This window comes from Mauremys mutica, chromosome 1, assembly GCF_020497125.1.
Source record: "Mauremys mutica isolate MM-2020 ecotype Southern chromosome 1, ASM2049712v1, whole genome shotgun sequence".
Classification (NCBI taxonomy): Eukaryota; Metazoa; Chordata; order Testudines; family Geoemydidae; genus Mauremys; species Mauremys mutica.
The window spans coordinates 88,871,082-88,890,272 of record NC_059072.1 but is presented as its reverse complement, the minus strand read 5'-3'; the positions used below and the strand labels follow the sequence as shown (position 1 = coordinate 88,890,272).

The window sequence follows — 19,191 nt, the reverse complement described above, 5'->3', positions numbered from 1 at the left end:
ACTTTCATTCAGTTTTCCTCTACATGCTCACATACTTCCACAAAATACAATAGGTCAGTACCTGGGGTTCAGTGTCCCACCAAGCTCTGGTGAGTTCCCAATCCGAATCTCTGCACCACTGATCCTCTCTTTGCAACAGTCGCCTCGATTAGTGATCACCACTGAGGACACAATGAATGTTGCGTTCAAATCCACTGTCCACCATGGCTGGAAATCTCTGCGTGTTTGTGAGCACTGGTGGCTCGGGGAATGGTTCAATAAAGATCCATCAATGGCCCTCCTAGGATTGTCCTCAATCTCTCCGGCACTGGACTGGGAGACTGTTTTCCCCAGGGCTACATTAGGAGCTGTAAAACAACAAACACAGTTCTTATGCATCACCTGCTTTGGAGAGAAGTGCTAGAGTAGGAACAGCTTGATTATCACTGCAGAGAGGAAACGTGGCAGTTTATAAGATGCACTGAGTTAACGAGCCAGAATTCCAGTCCATTTCCTCAAGGACAGGAGTTCAATTCACAGCTCCGGTCACCATTTGCAGTTTCAGCAGAGAGAAGCCAAGGACTGAATGGGCCTGGAAACTGAACTTTCCTATCACCCCTATGAAGCTCACCCCTCCCACCCCATCAGGTTAAAGCACCTTGGAGAGAAAGTGAGGAACTACGTGGGGGAAACTCGGACTGCTCTCTGCTCAGGGATCCAAAGCGTACTTCAGTCTTCGGGAGCTGCCAGTCCAGCACTTAAAGGACAAAATTAATTTTGAATGGCAATTTACATTACAAATGTCACGTTTGTGGTTCAGATATAAGAGCACATTTCTGTAGCTTCTGTTGCCCAATTCCTCCAATGCAAGGACTCTTCTATGGGGCTAAAAATTACCTGAAGGCCAGACAGCCCTGAGCAAAACTGTATAAATGGAAAGTGAACTATTCCAGTGGGGACTTATGATTTTTCCCACAAAGAGAGAGAAATTTCTACTTTCCCAGTAAGGCTGTAGCAGGGGATGTAGCTGACACCACAATGATGATTCGCTCAGGAAACCAGTATCATGTTTAAAAAAACCCTCCAATATTTACCTGCTCTAGAGTTATTCAGGATGATCCATATATCTGTTTCAAAATGATCTGAAAATTTAAGCAGAGCAAGAGTCACGAAATGCATTTGAGGACAAGGATCATTTATCCTATTGCATGTTCCTTGTTCCCAGTACTAGAGCACAGCCCATGTCTTCTCTCTGCTGCTTTTCCCAGGCAGGCATTACAGAGAAACCTCACTTCCTGGTAGTTTACCCATGCAAGTGTAAGCGGGGGAATAGTCCCGCTATTGAGGGGAACTTTCCGGGCTTCTGCACTACCCCGGTGAAGTGGGCTAGCGAAAGGATCTGAGTCCTCGCTCCCACTTCCTTTACCCAGAGGCCTCCCTGCCCTTGAGGACTCCCCTTCCACTCTCCTGTCTGGCAGGGTCCTCGTAACCCCAACAAGGCTGGGCCCAGGATTCCTAGGGGGCTCGACCCCCAACCCTGCTGTGGTCACCTAGGACAGGGGCTAGGGTGTCCCCACTCCGGGGTACTCTCTCTGCACTGCGCACATCCCTGACCCACTGATCACATCATACAATTTAAAGCAAATACAAGTTATTTAATTAACACAATTTTAAAAAAGAATAAGGAAAAATGGGAAAGATTAAAGGAAAACACATCACCCTGCTCTGTGGCAGGGAACATCACAAACAGTGTCTCTGAAACGTCAGGGCAGTTCACAGTCTGTTCCTTGTAGGTCCCAGGCCTCCTTCTCAGGTCCTGGCTGTGCTGCAGGGATGCTGCGGGTCGGACACTTGCTCTGGCGGTGGCCATACACTCTCAGGCTCTGGGTGGCAGGACCTTTCTCTCCAGCATCACCCCCTCCTTGTCAGGGTTACGATCCCCCTCCCAGTCTGGCCTGCACGGCCTCTTGGCTGAGGTATCTCCCTGCGCTGGGCCCACTGCCCGGGGTCCCCCTCGCTCTGCCCAGCTGCTCACCGCACTCAGCTCCAGACTGCCCCAGCTCCAGCTCCAGCTCCACTCTGCCTCAGCACGGCTGCTGCTGCTGCTCTGCCTTCAGCTCCCTGGGCTGCTTCTCTGGCCTCTCTGGCTCCAGTTGCCACCGCTCTGCTCCCAGGGCAGGGCTGCTCTGCAGGCTGCTTCTGTGACTGCTCTGAGCTCTCATCTGCTTCCTGGGCTGCTTGTCTGGCCCCTCTGGCTCTGGTTGCTGCAGCTCTCCTCCCAGGGCACGGCTGCTCTCTCTGGGCTGTGCTCTGGCTTTTTGGGCTGCAGCTCCGCTCCCATCAGCTTAGCTTGGGGCCCTGCTCTCTCTCCTTAGCTCGGCCCCACTCCATCTGACTCAGACAAATCCAACGGAGGACGGGACCCTCTTTGGCCTCCTGACTCCTTGATTAGCCTGCCCGCCCTGTCAATCAGGCTGACCTGGAGCACTGGCCTCTCCACATTGTTCCTGGAGACTGTCAGTCTCAGGCTTCTGATTTCCCATCGACCGCTCCCTTTTTAGTGCTGGGAGCCAGCAACCAAACACCCCCACTGAATGTTAGTAAGGGGGCAACAGTCCCCTTACACAAGGTACCCGCTTCCTGGTTATGATATAGACCTCACCTCTGAACCTATTGCTCTCCGTATCCTGTGTCTGCCTTTGACTCTCTTGTAACACAGCAACACTTTAACTGGGGCAGTGTCCCTCTCAAAATGCTAACAGAGTTAGATAATAATGGAGAGAAAGGAACTGGGAAAATATAGGCCCAAGACAAAGTGTTTTCACATGAAATTTGAAATAAGGAGAGTTCATGAAAAATGCACAGAAGCTGGTCAGAGAGATTCAGAAAAGCAGGAGCTGCAGAGGAGAAGACTTTTCCACTAACAGTGGCAACGTTATGGGAAGGGCCAGAGAAATGGAATGGCTAGTTCTGATGTGGCGAGACGAATTAAATGAAATACTGGGTGATCCAGCCCATTTACATGACTCTAGAACTGCAAAGAGATCAAAATAGGTCAGATCTCCCTAGCTGAGAATTCCCGCAGAATGGAGTCTTCAGTGGCATGGCCCTGTCACAGCTGGCTCCTACATCACCCCCATCTCATTGTCTCAGAGCAGGGGCCAGAGTGCTGCACCTGTGATCCATTGATTCTCAGCAGGGGCCATTGCTACCTGGCATAGTCTGAGAGCTGCTTTGAACTCCTTTGAGGCTAGATTTGGTTTAGTACCTTTCTGAGAATCAGAGAGCCACAGCCCACTCTCTTGTGCCCAGCAGAGACTGGGTGCAGTCGAGAATCTGGCTCACAGTCTGGTTGTGTGGCTGGAATAAGTCCATGGGAGTTTTGAACTGGATTTTGAAGTGAATGGGAGCCAGAGAAGGCATTTGTGCAGGTTGTGGGGAGATTAAAGGGCTCGTCTAGAAAAACAGTTAGTGTGTGACAAGCTAGGGGGTAAATCTATGACACAGTAGTATGCCACACACTAACTGGCTGGGTGGACCCTGCTATTGTGCTCCAAAAGTTCCCCAGTGTGCTTTGATTGATTCCTTTTTGAAATGAGAATAAGTCAATGCTTCAGTGCATATGGGAGAAAATGGGCATCAGCAATCTGCATATTCCAGGATCTGGAAATCTGGGGAGACCCTCTTCACCATTTGGCTGAGATCTATTCTGGGATCTGCTCACAGGTATGTCAGCTTTAAAAAAAACCAGATTTTTCTGTGAAAATTGTTTACTTACTAACACTTATATTTACTTGAACTGAAAGAGACTACAGGAAAAAAATAGTCTCTGTTCTCTATTTTTCTCTTTATTTTGTGCATTTGACACACTTTGATACTGTTATGATGGAGGTTGGGTGGAACATGGCTGAAGCTGGTGGCTGTGATAGTTGCCCTTTGTTTAGGACAAAGGTAAGCAGTTAAGCTCCTTTTTGGGGTAACATAACTGAAACAAGAGGGACCACAAAGAAAACACAGACCATACGCAAGGCTGGTCAGAAGCTAAGCTATATGTTTGGAGGGGTTTCACTGGCAACTGAATACCAATACAGTTGGCTGGGTATTGTTTGGTGTAGGTGTGTGCATCTGTGAGCAGAAGCAGCAGGAGGCAGAGAAGGCATCAGGAAAGCCAAGGAGACAGCAAGAGGAGCTCTTCCAACAAGACAAAGCCAAGAGGGAGAGCTTTTTGGGCAGAGTGCCGGCTGGACAGTGGTTTGGAACTGTGAGCAAGGAAACTGCCTCCTGCTGTTTAATTCCTACTCTGTTCTGGGAAACAGAACTCTGTGTACATACCTCGTAAATAAACAGGATTACTCCAAAGAAATACCTGACTCCATAATCAATTTCTTCTCTTAATGTCAACAACCCACAGGACTCCAAATACTGGCTAACCTTTCAGGTAAAGGAATAACAATACCATGAATTTCATGGTCTCCCCCATACAATTAGTCTGTTTCATCTGTTTGGATGCATTGTTCACACAGCAACAAGGAAGAGGAAAAACATTTTAAAAACAAAAAAATTAGATTGTAAAAATCTAGGACTTTTAACTCATGTTTTGAAATTGACTGGCTCTCAAGTTGATGTCATCCCTTTAATATCTAGTAAGTTCTATAATGAGTGGCTATGTTTATTAATAATAATTAATACACATGTAATTAATCTACATACTGAACTTTGAAGATGTAAAACACTAGATGAATGCTAATGATTATATTGTGCTTTGGCAAGAAGATAGGCTATAATCTAATAGGTCTTTTCCTTCTGTAACTGCTAAGATCCAAAAGGAGTTGCAAAACTTAAAGAGTGTGAAGAGGTGAAGGCAAAGCTGGATGAAGTTTGTATCAACAGTGAAATCAAGCAAGTGGCATACATGGGCAAAGTTCTGGAGGTGATAAGAGGCTTATTTACAGACAAGGAAGATGTGAGAAAAGTAGAAAGAAAAGTCAGGACAAAGGGAGAAGACAGAGTTGGGTTCGATGATTCTCCTCTTGCCCAACAGAATCACTTCTGGTTCTGGAGACATCTAGCTGAAGAAATAGAAGTGAAACAAGCAAAGTAGACCAGGCCTGTCACATCACATTTCATCTCTCTTATAAGATTCTAACTTACCTCCATTGGGGATCCTTGGACCCAGAGTTTCATTGAGCATGAGGTCTACAAAAGAATGAAAATGAAAGCAAAAGGAAACAAAAAATATTCAGTTTCCATCCTGAGTGACACAAACTAGTGTTGTCCAGAGGACAGTAATTCCATTTTGCAGCAATTTTTGAGGTTTCTGAATTGTTTTCATTGCACATTGGAATGAAAAAAAATCCCCACAACCTTTTGAATGTCTTCACTAAACAGAATTGTTTGACATCCATTTTCAGACTGACAACCTGAACTTTTCAATTTGAGTCGGTCTCTCTCCGGTCAGAAGTGACCAAAGAGCCCTGGACTAAAACAAAAAAACAACTGCCCTCCCCCACACAACACCCGTTCCAGTGAAATATTTGTCAAAACCGATCTGTTTTGGCTTTGACAAAATCATATACTGTACTTCAACGTTTCATTTAGTCAAAAATGTTCCAACCAGATCTAAAACTAACTCCCCAGTCTGCCTGTCTGATCGTGCATAAAAATGGCCAGCGAAACAAACTAAGACTTATATACATTTCTTCTGGATCTCTAATATAAAGTTAAGGTGTGTCTGGGAAGGAATTCACCTACTTCTGGGATCCCCTCTGTCATACACACCTACATTTAGAATATCCATTAATGAAGCTGAAACAGTCATTCCGTTGCTTTACTCCTACCCTACACTTCTCTCAGACGTGTGACTGGTTCAAGAGGATCAGCCAGCCAACTTGCCTGTAGAGAGCAGAGAGCTTGCACCAGCTCCAGAAAAGAGACCAATTACACCCAGCCTTAGGTGGCAGCATTCTGCTTTTGTGCTAAGGATTGTGCACCATCCAGTCTGGTCTAGTGGCTCACCCTCATTTTAAGCGGGATCATAAAAAGGACTCACCTGATGGCATGGAACAGCAAAGTCCCTGAGAGAGAAAAGGAGCTCATCCTGGAGGCTGGTGCAGCAGTGGCAATATAGAAGGAATTTAGGGTATGTCTACATTGGGGCTGGAAGGTGTAATTTCCAGCTTTACGAGACATATTCATGTTAGCTCTGAGAAGCGCTAGCTGCTGAAAATATGATTCTATCTAAGGCAAGAGGTTGGTCCTCAGGGCAGTTAGCCCCTCCTGCGCTTGTGCAGCTATGGCCACACTTCTATTTTTAGTGCACTAGCTCTATCAGAGCTAGAGTGGGTATGTCTCCTCAAGCTGGAATTTACACCTTCTGGCTCCAGTATAGCCAGACCCTTGGTCCAAGGTTAGCACAGAGCCAACCTGGCTCCACATGGTGCCTCCACCTATTGACTGTCTACCACTCTCACAGGTGACAGGAGGACCTACAAGCCCAGCAAACTTTTTAGGCCCACCTACTATCTTCATTCAGCAACAACGCCAGGCAATTCAAAATAATAGTAACGTTCTTTAGTCCGGATTTTTCAGAGGAGCCCAAGGCAGTCAGTCATCCAAAGCCCACTAGAATTCACTGGGATTTGGGCCCCTGACTCCTCTGAAAATACCTTAGGAGACAAAAACAGTTTCAGGATTGTTAGCACCATTTTAGGGTTAATGTTTCCCAACGGCATTTCACCAGGTATTTCATGCTGGAAAAATTGTAAGCCACAAACCTAGTTTCTTAGTAAATGGACATCGTCAACTAGAAAAAAAAATCACATATTTGTCTGCCATTTTGTATGTTACTTTGGTAACGAGTAACAGCTAAGATTATCTTCCCCTGTTTGTTTACACTGGGCTTAGTCTTACACTATCTAAGTCCAGGAGGGTTTTGTCACTGACTCCAGTGAGAGTAAGTGTAGGCCCTTTGTGCATTTGACAGTATTTTGTGCATAGTCAGTTTCAGGGTTCCTTTGTATGTTACACATCTACAGACATCTGTAAACATCAACAACTGGGAAGCAGAAAAAAAAAATCAAGTCATAAACGGCTGTCTTTCAGGAACTGGAGTTTTTTAAAATGAGAATGTGAGAGCAGAGAAGGAAAATTAAACAAACAAACAAAAATTCCCAGAAGCAGCCGCTAAAGCCAGAACCCAAGCATAAGGCACAGAACACAAGGGAGGCCAAGGAGAAAGATGGAAGGAAACAGAGGCTATGTCTACACTAGAGGCCTTACAGCGGTACAGCTGTAACAATGCAGTTGCGCCACTGTAAAGTCTCCCATGTAGCCGCTCTATGCCGACGGGAGAGAGCTCTCCCATTGTCATAATGAAACCATCCCCAATGAGCAGTGGTAGCTATGTCAGTGGGAGAGCTTCTGTCCATAGGGGCCGACTCCATGGGTGCTCCAGGGCTGGAGCACCCACAGGGAGAAATTAGTGAGTTCTCTGCACCCACTGGCAGCCAAGCTCCCCTCACCCCCCTGCCCCACCTCACCTCCTCCTCTGTCTCCTCTCCTGAGCGTGCTGCATCCCCGCTTCTCCACTTACCTCCCAGTGCTTGCAAGCTCCGGGAGGGAGGGAGGAGGAATGGGAACGTGGCACACTCGGGAGGAGGCAGTGAAGAGGCAGGGCCAGGGTGGAGATGGGGGGAAGGAGTCGGAAGAGGGGCAGGAAGGGGGTGGAGTTGGGCCAGAGACTTTGGGGAAGGGGTTAGAATGGGGGCGGGGCAGGGGTCAAGTCGGGGCAGGGCCTGGGGCAGAGGTGGGTCAAGCACCCACCAGCGCGAGCAGAAGTCAGCGCCTATGCTTCTGTCAGTGTAGCGTATGTCCAGCTAGGTGTGTTTTTTTCACAGCCTCGAGCGACATAAGTTTTACTGACAAAAGTGCTAGAGTGGGCACAGCCAGAGAAAGCCAAAGACAGACACAAACTGTTCTTTAAAAGTGTAGGACAACATTCATACCAATCCTTACACAGTTCCAGACGTCTCACACTTTGTTTACCATCTCAATGGTCACTGTCAAATTGGAGACTTCACTCACAAACCTCATCAGAACTCTCTTTGCAGCAGAAGAGGCTTTCTCACATTTTCTGGTGTGTCCTTTTTGGCACACCACATACCTGAGTATGTTTAATTCCATTGATCAGAAAGCAGTGGTGCATGTACACACTTCTATGTAGATCTGATTCTCTCCAGCCAAGGGGAGCCATGCAGCTGAACACAAGCCAATACATTCCACCAGGGCAATGCTCTACTTACCAGAAGAATTTACTGGTAGACCAAACACTTGGACTTCACACAACGTGAGGTATTTTTCTGTGCCTGGGATGGTCACAGTCACATACTGCCCTTGCATTCCTTCACAGTCAAATGAGCGTGTTTCCCCACGGCCCATGGAGTCGATCTGGGCACATCTGGAAATGAACCAGATTAATAGCCATTGTTATTATACAGGGGCGGCTCTAGACCCCAGCGCGCCAAGCAGGCGCGTGGGGCGGCCCTTTCCCAGGGGGGCGGCATTTGGCTCCGGTGGACCTCCCGCTGGCATGCCTGCGGGAGGTCCACCGGAGCCCGGGACGAGCGGACCTGCTGCAGGCATGACTGCGGCGGGTCCCCTCTTCCCGTGGCTCCGGTTGAGCTCCCGCAGGCATGCCTGCGGGAGCTCAACTGGAGCCGCGGGAAGAGGGGACCCGCCGCGGGACCGGGGTAGGGCGGCGCAGCGCGCCGCGCTGCTTGGGGCAGCCTGATTTCTAGAGCCGCCCCTGTTATTATACTTTGACAACAACAAGAGCTCAGATCACAAGGGGGCGGGGGGAATGGATGAAAAATACAAACTGGCCCCATAATTCAGCAAATAAATGTAATCATCATCCTATTTTTCCTCAATTATTTGTTAAACAGTGAATCACTATTAAGGCAGAACAACACAAGCAGACTATTTACTCTAGTGTCAGCTGTAGTAGTACTATAGATAAGGTTGATTCTACAAGTTTGGCATGAGGATCTTTGGGGCCAAATTCTGCCATCTTTAATCACATTGTGTAGTACCTCACTCCTCAAGGAGTTTCCAGGTAACACTCATAAGAGTGGCAGAATTTGATGCTGAATCATTTTAAACAACAGCTTTCTTTAAATCAATCCTGTAGATTGATTAAATCAATGTCCCATGGGAAAGCGGTTCTGAGAAAGAAACTGTAAAAGTTTAATTAAAGGCCCAGTCTTGGTTCAGGAGCCACTAGCTTGGACCAGTGCGCTCACACACAATAGTACCATGCAGGACTCGGCATGAATGCTGGGGCTTGTGCTGCTCACTTTCAGTGCCGCATCAAGGGTCTTAAGAGAGCAAAAAGCTGATCATGCAATTACTAGCAGGAGAGGTGAGGAAATTGCTTTTAGCCTCTAAAACCCCAACTACACTCACATCATACTTGAGAGAAACCATTTTAAAGCATGTTAAACACACACACACACACACACACACAAAGACACAAGTGGCATGAGCAGAGGCAGTTGTGCTGGCCAATGGGAACTGAGCATAGCTTAGTTAAAACCATTATGAACAACAAAACCATTGGAGATCTGTTCTGATCACTTCCACTACATTTCCTTCTATGCACTCAAGCACTTTCATTCAGACCATCAGAACATATTACCTGGGATTTGTTCTGCCGCCTCTTTCCGGCGAGCTCCCAATTCGGATTTCAGCCCCGTTTAGCCGCTCTTCACAACAGTCTCCTCGATTGGTGATCTTTACTCTGAACACTTGAACCTTCGCTCTCAAATCCAGTGTCCACCATGGATTAATATCTAAGTCCGTGTGACTACATTTTCCTTGCAGGTAATCACTGGACGGGGACCCATCAATGGCATTGCCAGGGTTTCCATATTTGTCATAGATGCTGGACTGGGATGCTACACCTTCAAGTGCCACTTCAGGGACTGCAGGAAATAATCAGGAATATCCTGTTTTACTGTACGTGAGCTTAAAGTTTTGAATGACAAATCCTGTTTGCACTGGCAGAGAAATTCTTATGGGAGCACTTTCCCAGATACAAGCTGAAAGAATAGCTGGCAATATTGTAAAACTCTTTTCAGGGAAACATTTTAATTAGAAGGTATTGGGATAGGGGAGTGCATCCCATTGTCTGCATTTGGGAGCTAAGAATGTCTTGCAGGATCATGATCAAGTCTGTCAATGATAACAGAAAACAGATGGCATGTAAGAGGGTATAACAACATGGTTCTGTAGCTGTGTCTGGTAGCGGTGGACTTGGCCTGCTTGTAGGGATCCTTCCCACTAAAATAATTAGATAACAGGGAGGGGGAAAATAAAAGAATAATTTCTAAATAGCATTTACCTTCATCTGTAGACAGTCCTTTCAGGGCTAGGATAAGCAGCAGGGAGAGGGTATGTAACATGGTTGAATAGTAACTTTTTCACTGTATTTGTCTGAAAAATGGACAACTCCTCTGTTCTGAGAGATGGAAGGATTTTGAGGGGTATTAAACTCACTTGAGCACCAATATTCTCCAATCAGAATTGTTCTAAAAAGAGGAACATTTTGTGACCATTGGCTCTTATCTGGCAAAACAAATAATTAAAGGTCCCTGTGACTGATCAAGTGGGAAGAAAGATCAATAATGAGTGGGGAACTGCACAAGGGTAGAATCCCGTGTCCATGCAGAATCCCACTGAATTAAACACATCTCTGCAGGGTTCTACCCACACATAACACATTGCAGGATCAGTGGCCAAGTCTGTAAAGGTTTAGAGCGACACTGTTTCATGACCTGCCCATTCCAATAAATTCTTGGAGTGTATTGGGGGCAAAGTCTTATTTCCGAAAGTGGAGGAAGTAACCAAGGGGAGAGCCATTTTAGATTTGATTCTAATCAACAGGAAGGAATTGGTAGTGAATCTGAAGGTGGAAGGCAGTTTGGGTGAAAGCGGTCATGAAATGACACTTTTCATGATTGTAAGGAAAGGAAGGAGTGAGAGCAGCAGAATAAGAACAATGGACTTCAGCAAGGCAGACTATAAAAAACTCAGAGAGCTGGTAGGCAAGGTCCCATGGGAAAAAACTCTAAGGGAAAAGGAAGTTCAGGAGAGCTGGCTGTTTCTTAAAGAGACCATCTCAAAGGCATAATTGCAAACTACCCTGATGCAAAGGAAAGATAGGAGGAGGCCAATATGGCTCCATAAGGAGCACTCTAATGACCTGAAAATAAAGAAGGAATCTTACAAAAAGTGGAAACATGGATGAATTATTAAGGATGAGTACAAAAGAATGGCACATGCATTAGAGACAAAATCAGCAAGGCTCAGCATAAAATGAGTTACTCCTAGCAATAGACATAAAAGATAATAATAAGAAGTTCTTTAAATATGTTAGGAGCAAGGGAAAAATGATGGAAAGTGTAGGTCCTCTACTTAGCAGGGAAAAAGATAATAACTGATGACATCAAGAAGGCTGAGGTGTTTAATGCCTATTTTGCTTCAGTCTTCACTAAAAAGGTTAAAGGTGGCAGATACTTAACACAATATTAAAAACAAGGGGGAAGGAACAGGTTACAGAATATGTAGATAAATTGGATGTCTTCAAGTCAGCAGGGCCTGATAAAATTAATCCTAGGATACGTTAGGAACTACCTGAAGCAATCTCAGAACCGTTAGCATTTATCTTCAAGAACTCATGAAGGATGGGTTAGGTGCCAGAAGATTGGAGAAGGGCAAGTATAGTACCTCTCCTTAAATAAGGGAACAAAGAGGACCCAGGGAATTATAGACCAGTCAGCCTAAATTTGATATGTGGGACGATACTGGAACAAATGATTAAATAATCAATTTGTAATCCCCTAGAGGATAAATTCAGTGCCTGTCAGAGGCTTGTAGCTTGACATCAGCGTCACAATATGAGAGGCAGCCCAGGCTGGTGGAGTTGAAAGGCTCAACAGTCCCACACTCCAGGTTGCACCACAGGGACCCCATCACAGAGACCAAGCTGAGAGGGGTTGCAAGCACTTTGGAGGACACAATTAGAATTCAAATTGAGTTCTGTGAATTGGAGAGTTAGTCTGAATTCAACAAGATGAAATTCAATAAAGGCAAGTGCAAAATATGACATTTAGGAAGGAAAAATCAAATGCAAAACTACAACATGAAGACTCAATATCTAGGTCGGGGGGGGGGGCAAAATATGGCCCATGGGCCTGCAAGCCATTTAAATCTGGCCCTCAAGCTCCTCCTGGGGAGCGGAGTCTGGGGCTTGCCCCGCTCTGGTGCTCCAGCAGGGGAGCAGGCTCCCAGAAGCAGCAGCATGTCCCCCCTCTGGCTCTTACGCATAGGGGCAACCAGGGGGCTCCGCTCTGCATGCTGCCCCTGCCCCAAGTGCCGCCTCTGCAGCTCCCATTGGCCACTTGAGGTAAGCGCCTCCCAGAGCCTGCACCCCTGAGCTACCGCCCCATGCCCCAACCCCTGTCCCAGCCCTGATCCCCCTCCCACCTCCAAACTTCTCAATCCTAGCCCAGAGCACCCTCCTACACCCCAGAGCCTGCACCCCCAGCCAGAGCCCTAACACCTCCCTGTGACCCAACCTCCTGTCCCAGCCTGGAGCCCCTCCTGCACCCTGAACTCCTTATTTCTGGCCTCACCCCGGAGCCCGCACCCCCAGCCACACCCCTCACCCCCATCCCCCTCCCACACTCCAACCCAATTTTGTGAGCATTCATGGCCCGCCACACAATTTCCATACCCAGATGTGTCCCTTGGGCCAAAAAGTTTGCCCACCCCTGGTGTAGGTGTTAGAACTGCTGAAAAGGATCTGGGGGTTATAGTGGACCACAAATTAAATAGGAGTCAACAATGTGATGAAGTTGTGGAAAAGGAAAATGTTATTCTGGGGTATATTAACAGGAGTGTTGAATGTAAGACATGGGCGGTAATTTTCCTGCTCCACTGGGCGCTGGTAAGGAGTCAGCTGAGGTGCTGTGTCCAGTTCTGGGTGCCACACTTCAGAAAAGATGTGGACAAATTGGAGAGTGTCCAGAGTGTGATATTGCAATAACTTGAAGACCACACAGGTTTAAATGCAAATAAGAACAAACTTTATACCAGGTTGATATCCCTTCTGGGTTCCTCTTCTACATGACCCCCATTGTCACCCCTCCGTTCCCTCTGCCTGGCTCCACTGCCTGGTTTCTTAAAGGAGCCACACCTCATAAGCAGTCATTCCCAAATACTACAGAGAGGAGAGCAACAAAAACACTGAAATGTTTAGAAAACCCGACTTTGAGGAAAGGTTAAAAAAACTTGGCATCTTTAGTCATGAGAAAAGACTGATGGAGGAATCTGCTAACAGTCCTCTAATCTGCTAAGGTGTGTCAATTGTTCTCTTTGTCCACTGACCGTAGGACAGAAGCAGTGGGCTTTATCTGAAGCAAGGGAGATTATGGTTAGAGATTAGGAAAAATTTAAGGGTAGTTAAGCACTGGAATAGGTTACCAAGGGAGAATGCAGAATCCCCATCATTGGAGGTTTTTAAGAACAGGTTAGACAAACACCTGTCAGGGATGGTCTACGTTTAATTGGTGCTGCCTCAGCGCAGGGGGCTGGACTTGATGACTTCTCGAGGTCCCTTCCAGCCCTACATTTCTATGATTGCTTGATTATAAACTGAAATTGTGAATGGTCATAAAAGCAACACAGAAACATTGCTGGTAATGCACTCAGATATTTGTTTCTTATGTTTTAAACATTTAGCATTGTCTTGTTTTGGGGGAAAAAAAAAGGAAATCTAGGTCTTATAAAAATGGAGAGGGCTGGTAACAGCCAGACATAGCGCATTTTGAGTAATGCACTATGCCAGCTTTGTCCACACCCAGTTTGGTCTATGTTCCTAAAGGCTCAACTTCAGGACACCTTCTATTCCAGTCTCTTGTCACCACACTGCTCTATCAGTGCACCTCAGTCTATGTATATTTATTTTATTTTATCTAAGCCCTCCTCCCTCTCCCAATAAATACAGTCCCTGATTCTTGGGTCTGGCTGTGCTGAGCTGGGGGCTGACTTGGTATGGCGGAGTAATGGTGGCTGTATGCCACCTTTGTGGCTCCCCAATTCTGGAACCAGCCAGGGGCCAGGTCAACTCCTGACTTAAGTTAGAATAAGCCAAAGGGGGCTCTCATTTATACCTGGCTGCTCACAGCTGCAGGAGGCCATTCTGGCAGCTGAGAATAGCTGAAGTGCAACAACAAGATGCTTCACTGAAATGCACAGTGAATCTTTTATGATTAGGAGACACTATGAAAATGTCTTAAAATGAGTCCTGAATGAAAGAGTCTCCTCTAAGACAGAGTGAGATGGTGAGTTTACTTTGAGTCCAGTGGAAGGGGAAGCACGGAGCTGCACCATCCCAGGAAGTCACTGTAACTCAAAGACACTGCTCTGAGTCATATTTCCTCCAGATCTCCGGTTTCACACAGAGTGAGAGGCACAGGGAGTGTTCTTGTCAGGCCATTGCCAGACACAACACACTTGTGATCTCCTGTCCAGCCAGTTCTCTTGTCTGGGGTATGTTGGGAATGGCGGGGGGAGTCATGGCTCTGCCAAGGCCCCCTCACCACTCACTTGTTAGTGGAGGGGAGAAAAAGAGTTTCAGACAGCCCCTGCTTCCCCCCTGCCTTGCCCAGACTCAGGATTCAGGTAGGTCCTGCATGGTTGTACAGAAGAAAGTGGGTGTGGGTGTGTGGAGACAGGGAGGCTTATGTCCCCATACTTTGCTGAATGGCAGTGTAGGTCACATTTACAATCTAGCCTTGAGTGAGACTTGGCAAATCTGTAGGGTTTCTGTTGAATTTGTTTTCCACAGTTCCAGGAGAAGTACATTACATAAATTACCAGTCAGTATCCATCAGAAGACTCAATAATTAGTTACTGATTAAATAGGACAAAGGAGTGTTGTTTGTTTTGGAATGGGAACATATGGAAATAACCAGGTACAGTGCACAAACATAACTTATTGCCTTTGAGACCTTATGCCACTACTGAACCATAGTTTTCCTCTTCCACTGGTGAAAAATCACAGAGAAATGGACATTAATTACCACTTACTGCAGGAAAATTGAGGCCTCCATCTCTACTGTAAGGGCAGAATCACAGAATCATAGAAGATTAGGGCTGGAAAAAATACTGTGGTAAGATCCATTGTGTCACTCTCAGACCTGGGGCAGAAATAGTGACTTTTCTTCACAGAAGCAATTGTCTATCTTTGGATGCTCCAAAAATGGATTAGCACCAGCAGGATACTCTATACATGAAAAATCAAATATTTTTGGAAAAGGGGCCTGGATCGGGTGAAAAGCTCTGTTTTCATTTTGCTTTTTCCAACTTCATACTCGGAATCCTTTATGTAAGCAAAAATTAACACCATGTTTGGTACAGAAGACAATTTGTAAGTTTTGGTATCAGGCTGTTAAGTGCAGTTATTGAATATGCCTTCCTTAATGCTTTTGGAAGCGTTATGGCCATAGGGCTTGATTTTCAGAGGCGCTGACCACCTTCAACATTAGTTGAAGTCAGTGGGTGCTGTGGTGCTCAACATCTCTGTAAATCAGTCCCTGAATACCTCCCTCTATCTGCACTTGGGCGCTACAAATGCTTAAATCCACCTATTCCTCAGTGCATCACTGTCTCTTAGAGCCAAAGTTTAGCTCTAAAATTACAACATTTATTGTATTGGTACATAGCTGAGTGAATCATCAGTCTCTGAATAAGAACATTCGCAGTCCCTTAGGTGGCTGTTGTTGACTTTATTTAAAAGACAACCAAAGGAAAGAACAAAAGCAGAAGTTCAATACACAGAACCAGGGGAGTACATTGCCTTTGCAAAACAGCCAACTAGACATGGCATTTCTCATTACCAACATAAACATTATGTCAATCAGGTCCAAAGGTAAGTAATGTCTGGCCCAGACAGTTGTGTGTAAATACAGCTAATAGATACATATGATATATATAGTTAAGGGTCAGGCTGTGATGCCCTTGCACTGAATAGAATCTTACACAATGAATAGTTCCCTTGAAGTTAGTGGGGCTACTTGTGGAGTACAGGACTAGTGTGAGGAAGGGTATCACTCTGGCCTTAGGTGATTAAGGAAACTGAGGCCCAGATCTAGAAAGGTACATAAGCAGGTGTGTAATGTTAACATGGGAGCAGTCCCACGGCGACATGGTTTGAAGTTATACCCCTGCTTTAGTATCATTCAAAAGTGACACTTCAAAGATTTCAAGTGTAAGCAGAGTCAGGATGAGCTCTACCCTGACATCTGGTGATGAATTATGGCGAGTTGTGGAAAAGAACTTCAGGGGCTGATCTTGTTTGCATAGGCACACCCACCCTGCCTAGCATGAGCCCAAATGGTCACATTGGCTGCTGTGGGATCCCCCATTTCTCTGTTATTGGGGCAGGAAGAATAAAGTGTTGTTACCTTGATTATGTGAATCAAGGACAATGACACTGTTTTAGGACAGAGGGACTCGCCATCAACTAAGTAGCACTCCCTAGACAAGGGACATGGGTTCCAAAACCCAGTGAATTGAGAGAGACAGAGGATAGGTGTTTGTACCTGGTGGTATGGGCCCCCTTTTGAGGACCTGGAATACCAATTGCTTCTCCTCCCTATTGTGGAATATCAGAGCTAATTTTAATTCTATTAAGAGTCTAGTTACAGGCTGCTGTGCTGAATTCACTTTGGGCTAATGGTGCACCAGCATTGAGGTTCCCCTACTACAAGCTGAAATCACTGAGTGCTGGGGGGGCTGAAGATATGTTGCTGAGCAGCTGGCGGAACAGAGCACTTTGTGGAGTGGCTCACGGTATGGCTGGTGGAGCAGAGCGGCTGGTGGAGTGGTTCATAGTGAAGGCTGCAGCAGGACCCCATGGAAAGGCAGGGCATTTGGCCTTGGACCATGTAAGGTGCCCCTTAACACTGCTCTCCCTCCCTCCCCTCCCCGGGCTGGGAGGTCACATTCTGCAGATAAACTTTTGAACTCTGGGGCTGCACTGACCAGGGACAGAGACTTTTGGATTGTTGGACTTTTGGGACTTTGGACTTAAGACCCTGAGGGGAAAAGGATACAGCCAAACTTACTGGGCGGGGTCTTTTGCTCATGGTTTGTGTTATGAATCCTGTTTGTGGTGTTTCCCCAACATAATGCCGCATTGTTTCTCTTCTTTATTAAAAGGATTTTGCTACACTCAGACTCTGTGCTTGTGAGAGGGGAAGTATTGCTTCTTAGAGGCACCCAGGGGGTGGTATGTAATTGTCCCAGGTCACTGAGTTGGGGCTCGAGCCGGTTTTGCATTGTGTTATTGAAACAGAACCCCTAGATACTGAACCTGGCCCTTGTTGCTGCCAACTCAGCTGGGCATAAGGGATACACAAGTAAGAAATAACCACCTCTAACAATTACTTGTGTGTTCAAAATTAGGTCTCTGTTGCCTTTCAAATGGAGAAACCTCAAACTACAGCATCTAAAATGTATATTAGGCTGGAAATGGAAAGGAGTTTGGTGATTTTCCTTTGGGTTAGACACTGTCTGTACTCACTCACGCTTAATCATCATACAAGGCTGGTCTATTTTTAGGTTGAGCAACTACATTCCTATCCCCATAGGCTCAGTTTAGGGGAGGACAGACTAGCAAATGAGCAGCGTTACACAGAGTGTTAGCGATTACTAAACCACCTATTCCCTATTGTTGCTCAGGGTATGTCTACAGTGGCAGAGTTACAGTGCCGGCAGTTATAATGCCGCTCAGAGAGCGCTGAAGGGAAACTGCTGTTGTGTGTTCACACTGTCAGCTGCCTGCGCAATAGCGTGTTCACCCTTGCGGCACGTGCAACGGTATTCAGAGTTGTCAAGGTTCCTTCCCCACTCTTAACTTTAGAGTACAAATGTGGGGACCTGCATGGACACTTCTAAGCTTAATTTACTAGCTTAGATCTGGTACACTGCCACCAACCAGAAGTAGTGTCTGGTACACTCCCTGTCCCCCCAAAACCTTCCCTGGGGAACACAGACCAGGAGAAATTAACCATTCCCCCCTCCTTTTCCCCCCAGACTTTCTCCTCCCTGGGTTGCCTTGAGAGGCTTCACACAGATCCAACTCCTTGGATCTTAAAACAAAGAGGAATTAATCAGGTTCTTAAAAAGAAAGCTTTTAATTAAAGAAAAAATAAAAGGTAAAATTATCTCTGTAAAATCAGGATGGAAAATGTTAACAGGGTAATTAAATTTATATAGCCAGAGAAATCCCCTCTAGCCTCAGGTTCAAAGTTACAGCAAACAGAGGTAAAAATCCTTCCAGCAAAAGAAACATTTACAGGTTGAGAAAACAAACATAAGACTAACACACCTTCCTGACTAGGTACTTACAAATGTGAAACATGAGAGACTGATTCAGAAAGATTTGGAGAGCCTGGATTGACGTCTGGTCCCTCTCAGTCCTGAGAACGAACAACCCCCAAAACAAAGAACACAAAGACTTTCCTCCAACAAGATTTGAAAGTATCTTGTCCCTTCATTGGTCCTCTGGTCAGGTGTCAGCTTCTTAACCCTTTACAGGTAAAAAAGACATTAACCCTTAACTATCTGTTTATGACAAGAGTGGTGTACTTTGGGCAGCTATCCCACAGAGCACCTCTTCCACCACTAAGAGTTGTGGGAAGATGGAAGGGGTCGCGGGGCATCCTGGGTCCTTTTCCAATGCCCCGTGATGCATTGCTTCACATCCCAGCAATCCCTGTGCTTCCTTCCACATTTGGCACCATCTTTCAACCCTTTGTGTACTGTGCACTCTGCCTCATCAGTCTGCAAGAATGGACCCTACACTGTTGGCCAATATGTTGCTTGCTGTCTTTAACATGTCACGAGTGGCAGTAGAGTTATTCCATAAACTACAAAGGCAAGAGGAGTTCAACATTGATTTCACACGCATAGTAACTATAACATGAGATTGCTTGTGGCATTCACGGAGGTGCTGGCCACAGTGGAATGCCGCTTTTGGGCTTGGGAAATAAGCACTGAGTGGTGGGTTCACATCATCATGCATGTCTGGGATGATGAGCAGTGGCTGCAGAATTTTCAAAGGAGGAAAGCCATGGGACTGTATGA

The 19,191-nt window shown here is 46.1% G+C and overlaps 1 protein-coding gene across 4 annotated transcripts in view; it reads right to left on the bottom strand.

Moving 5' to 3' along the window:
- LOC123362109 (pentraxin fusion protein-like) overlaps positions 1 to 18,505 on the bottom strand; it is a 31,628-nt gene extending 13,123 nt beyond the window's left edge. For 2 of the 4 annotated variants that reach the window (XM_045002422.1, XM_045002423.1), the window contains exons 1-6: positions 10,379 to 10,534; positions 9,674 to 9,959; positions 8,280 to 8,434; positions 5,131 to 5,175; positions 1,074 to 1,121; positions 62 to 347 (exon numbers count right to left, since the gene is read on the bottom strand). In XM_045002422.1, coding sequence (XP_044858357.1) covers positions 62 to 347; positions 1,074 to 1,121; positions 5,131 to 5,175; positions 8,280 to 8,434; positions 9,674 to 9,959; positions 10,379 to 10,439 — 881 coding nt within the window. In that variant the 5' untranslated portion in view covers positions 10,440 to 10,534. Of the gene's footprint in view, positions 1 to 61; positions 348 to 1,073; positions 1,122 to 5,130; positions 5,176 to 8,279; positions 8,435 to 9,673; positions 9,960 to 10,378; positions 10,559 to 18,453 lie in introns of those variants that run through there. The other 2 variants (XM_045002424.1, XM_045002425.1) reach the window with 2 other exon arrangements.
- Positions 18,506 to 19,191: the final 686 nt, after the last annotated feature.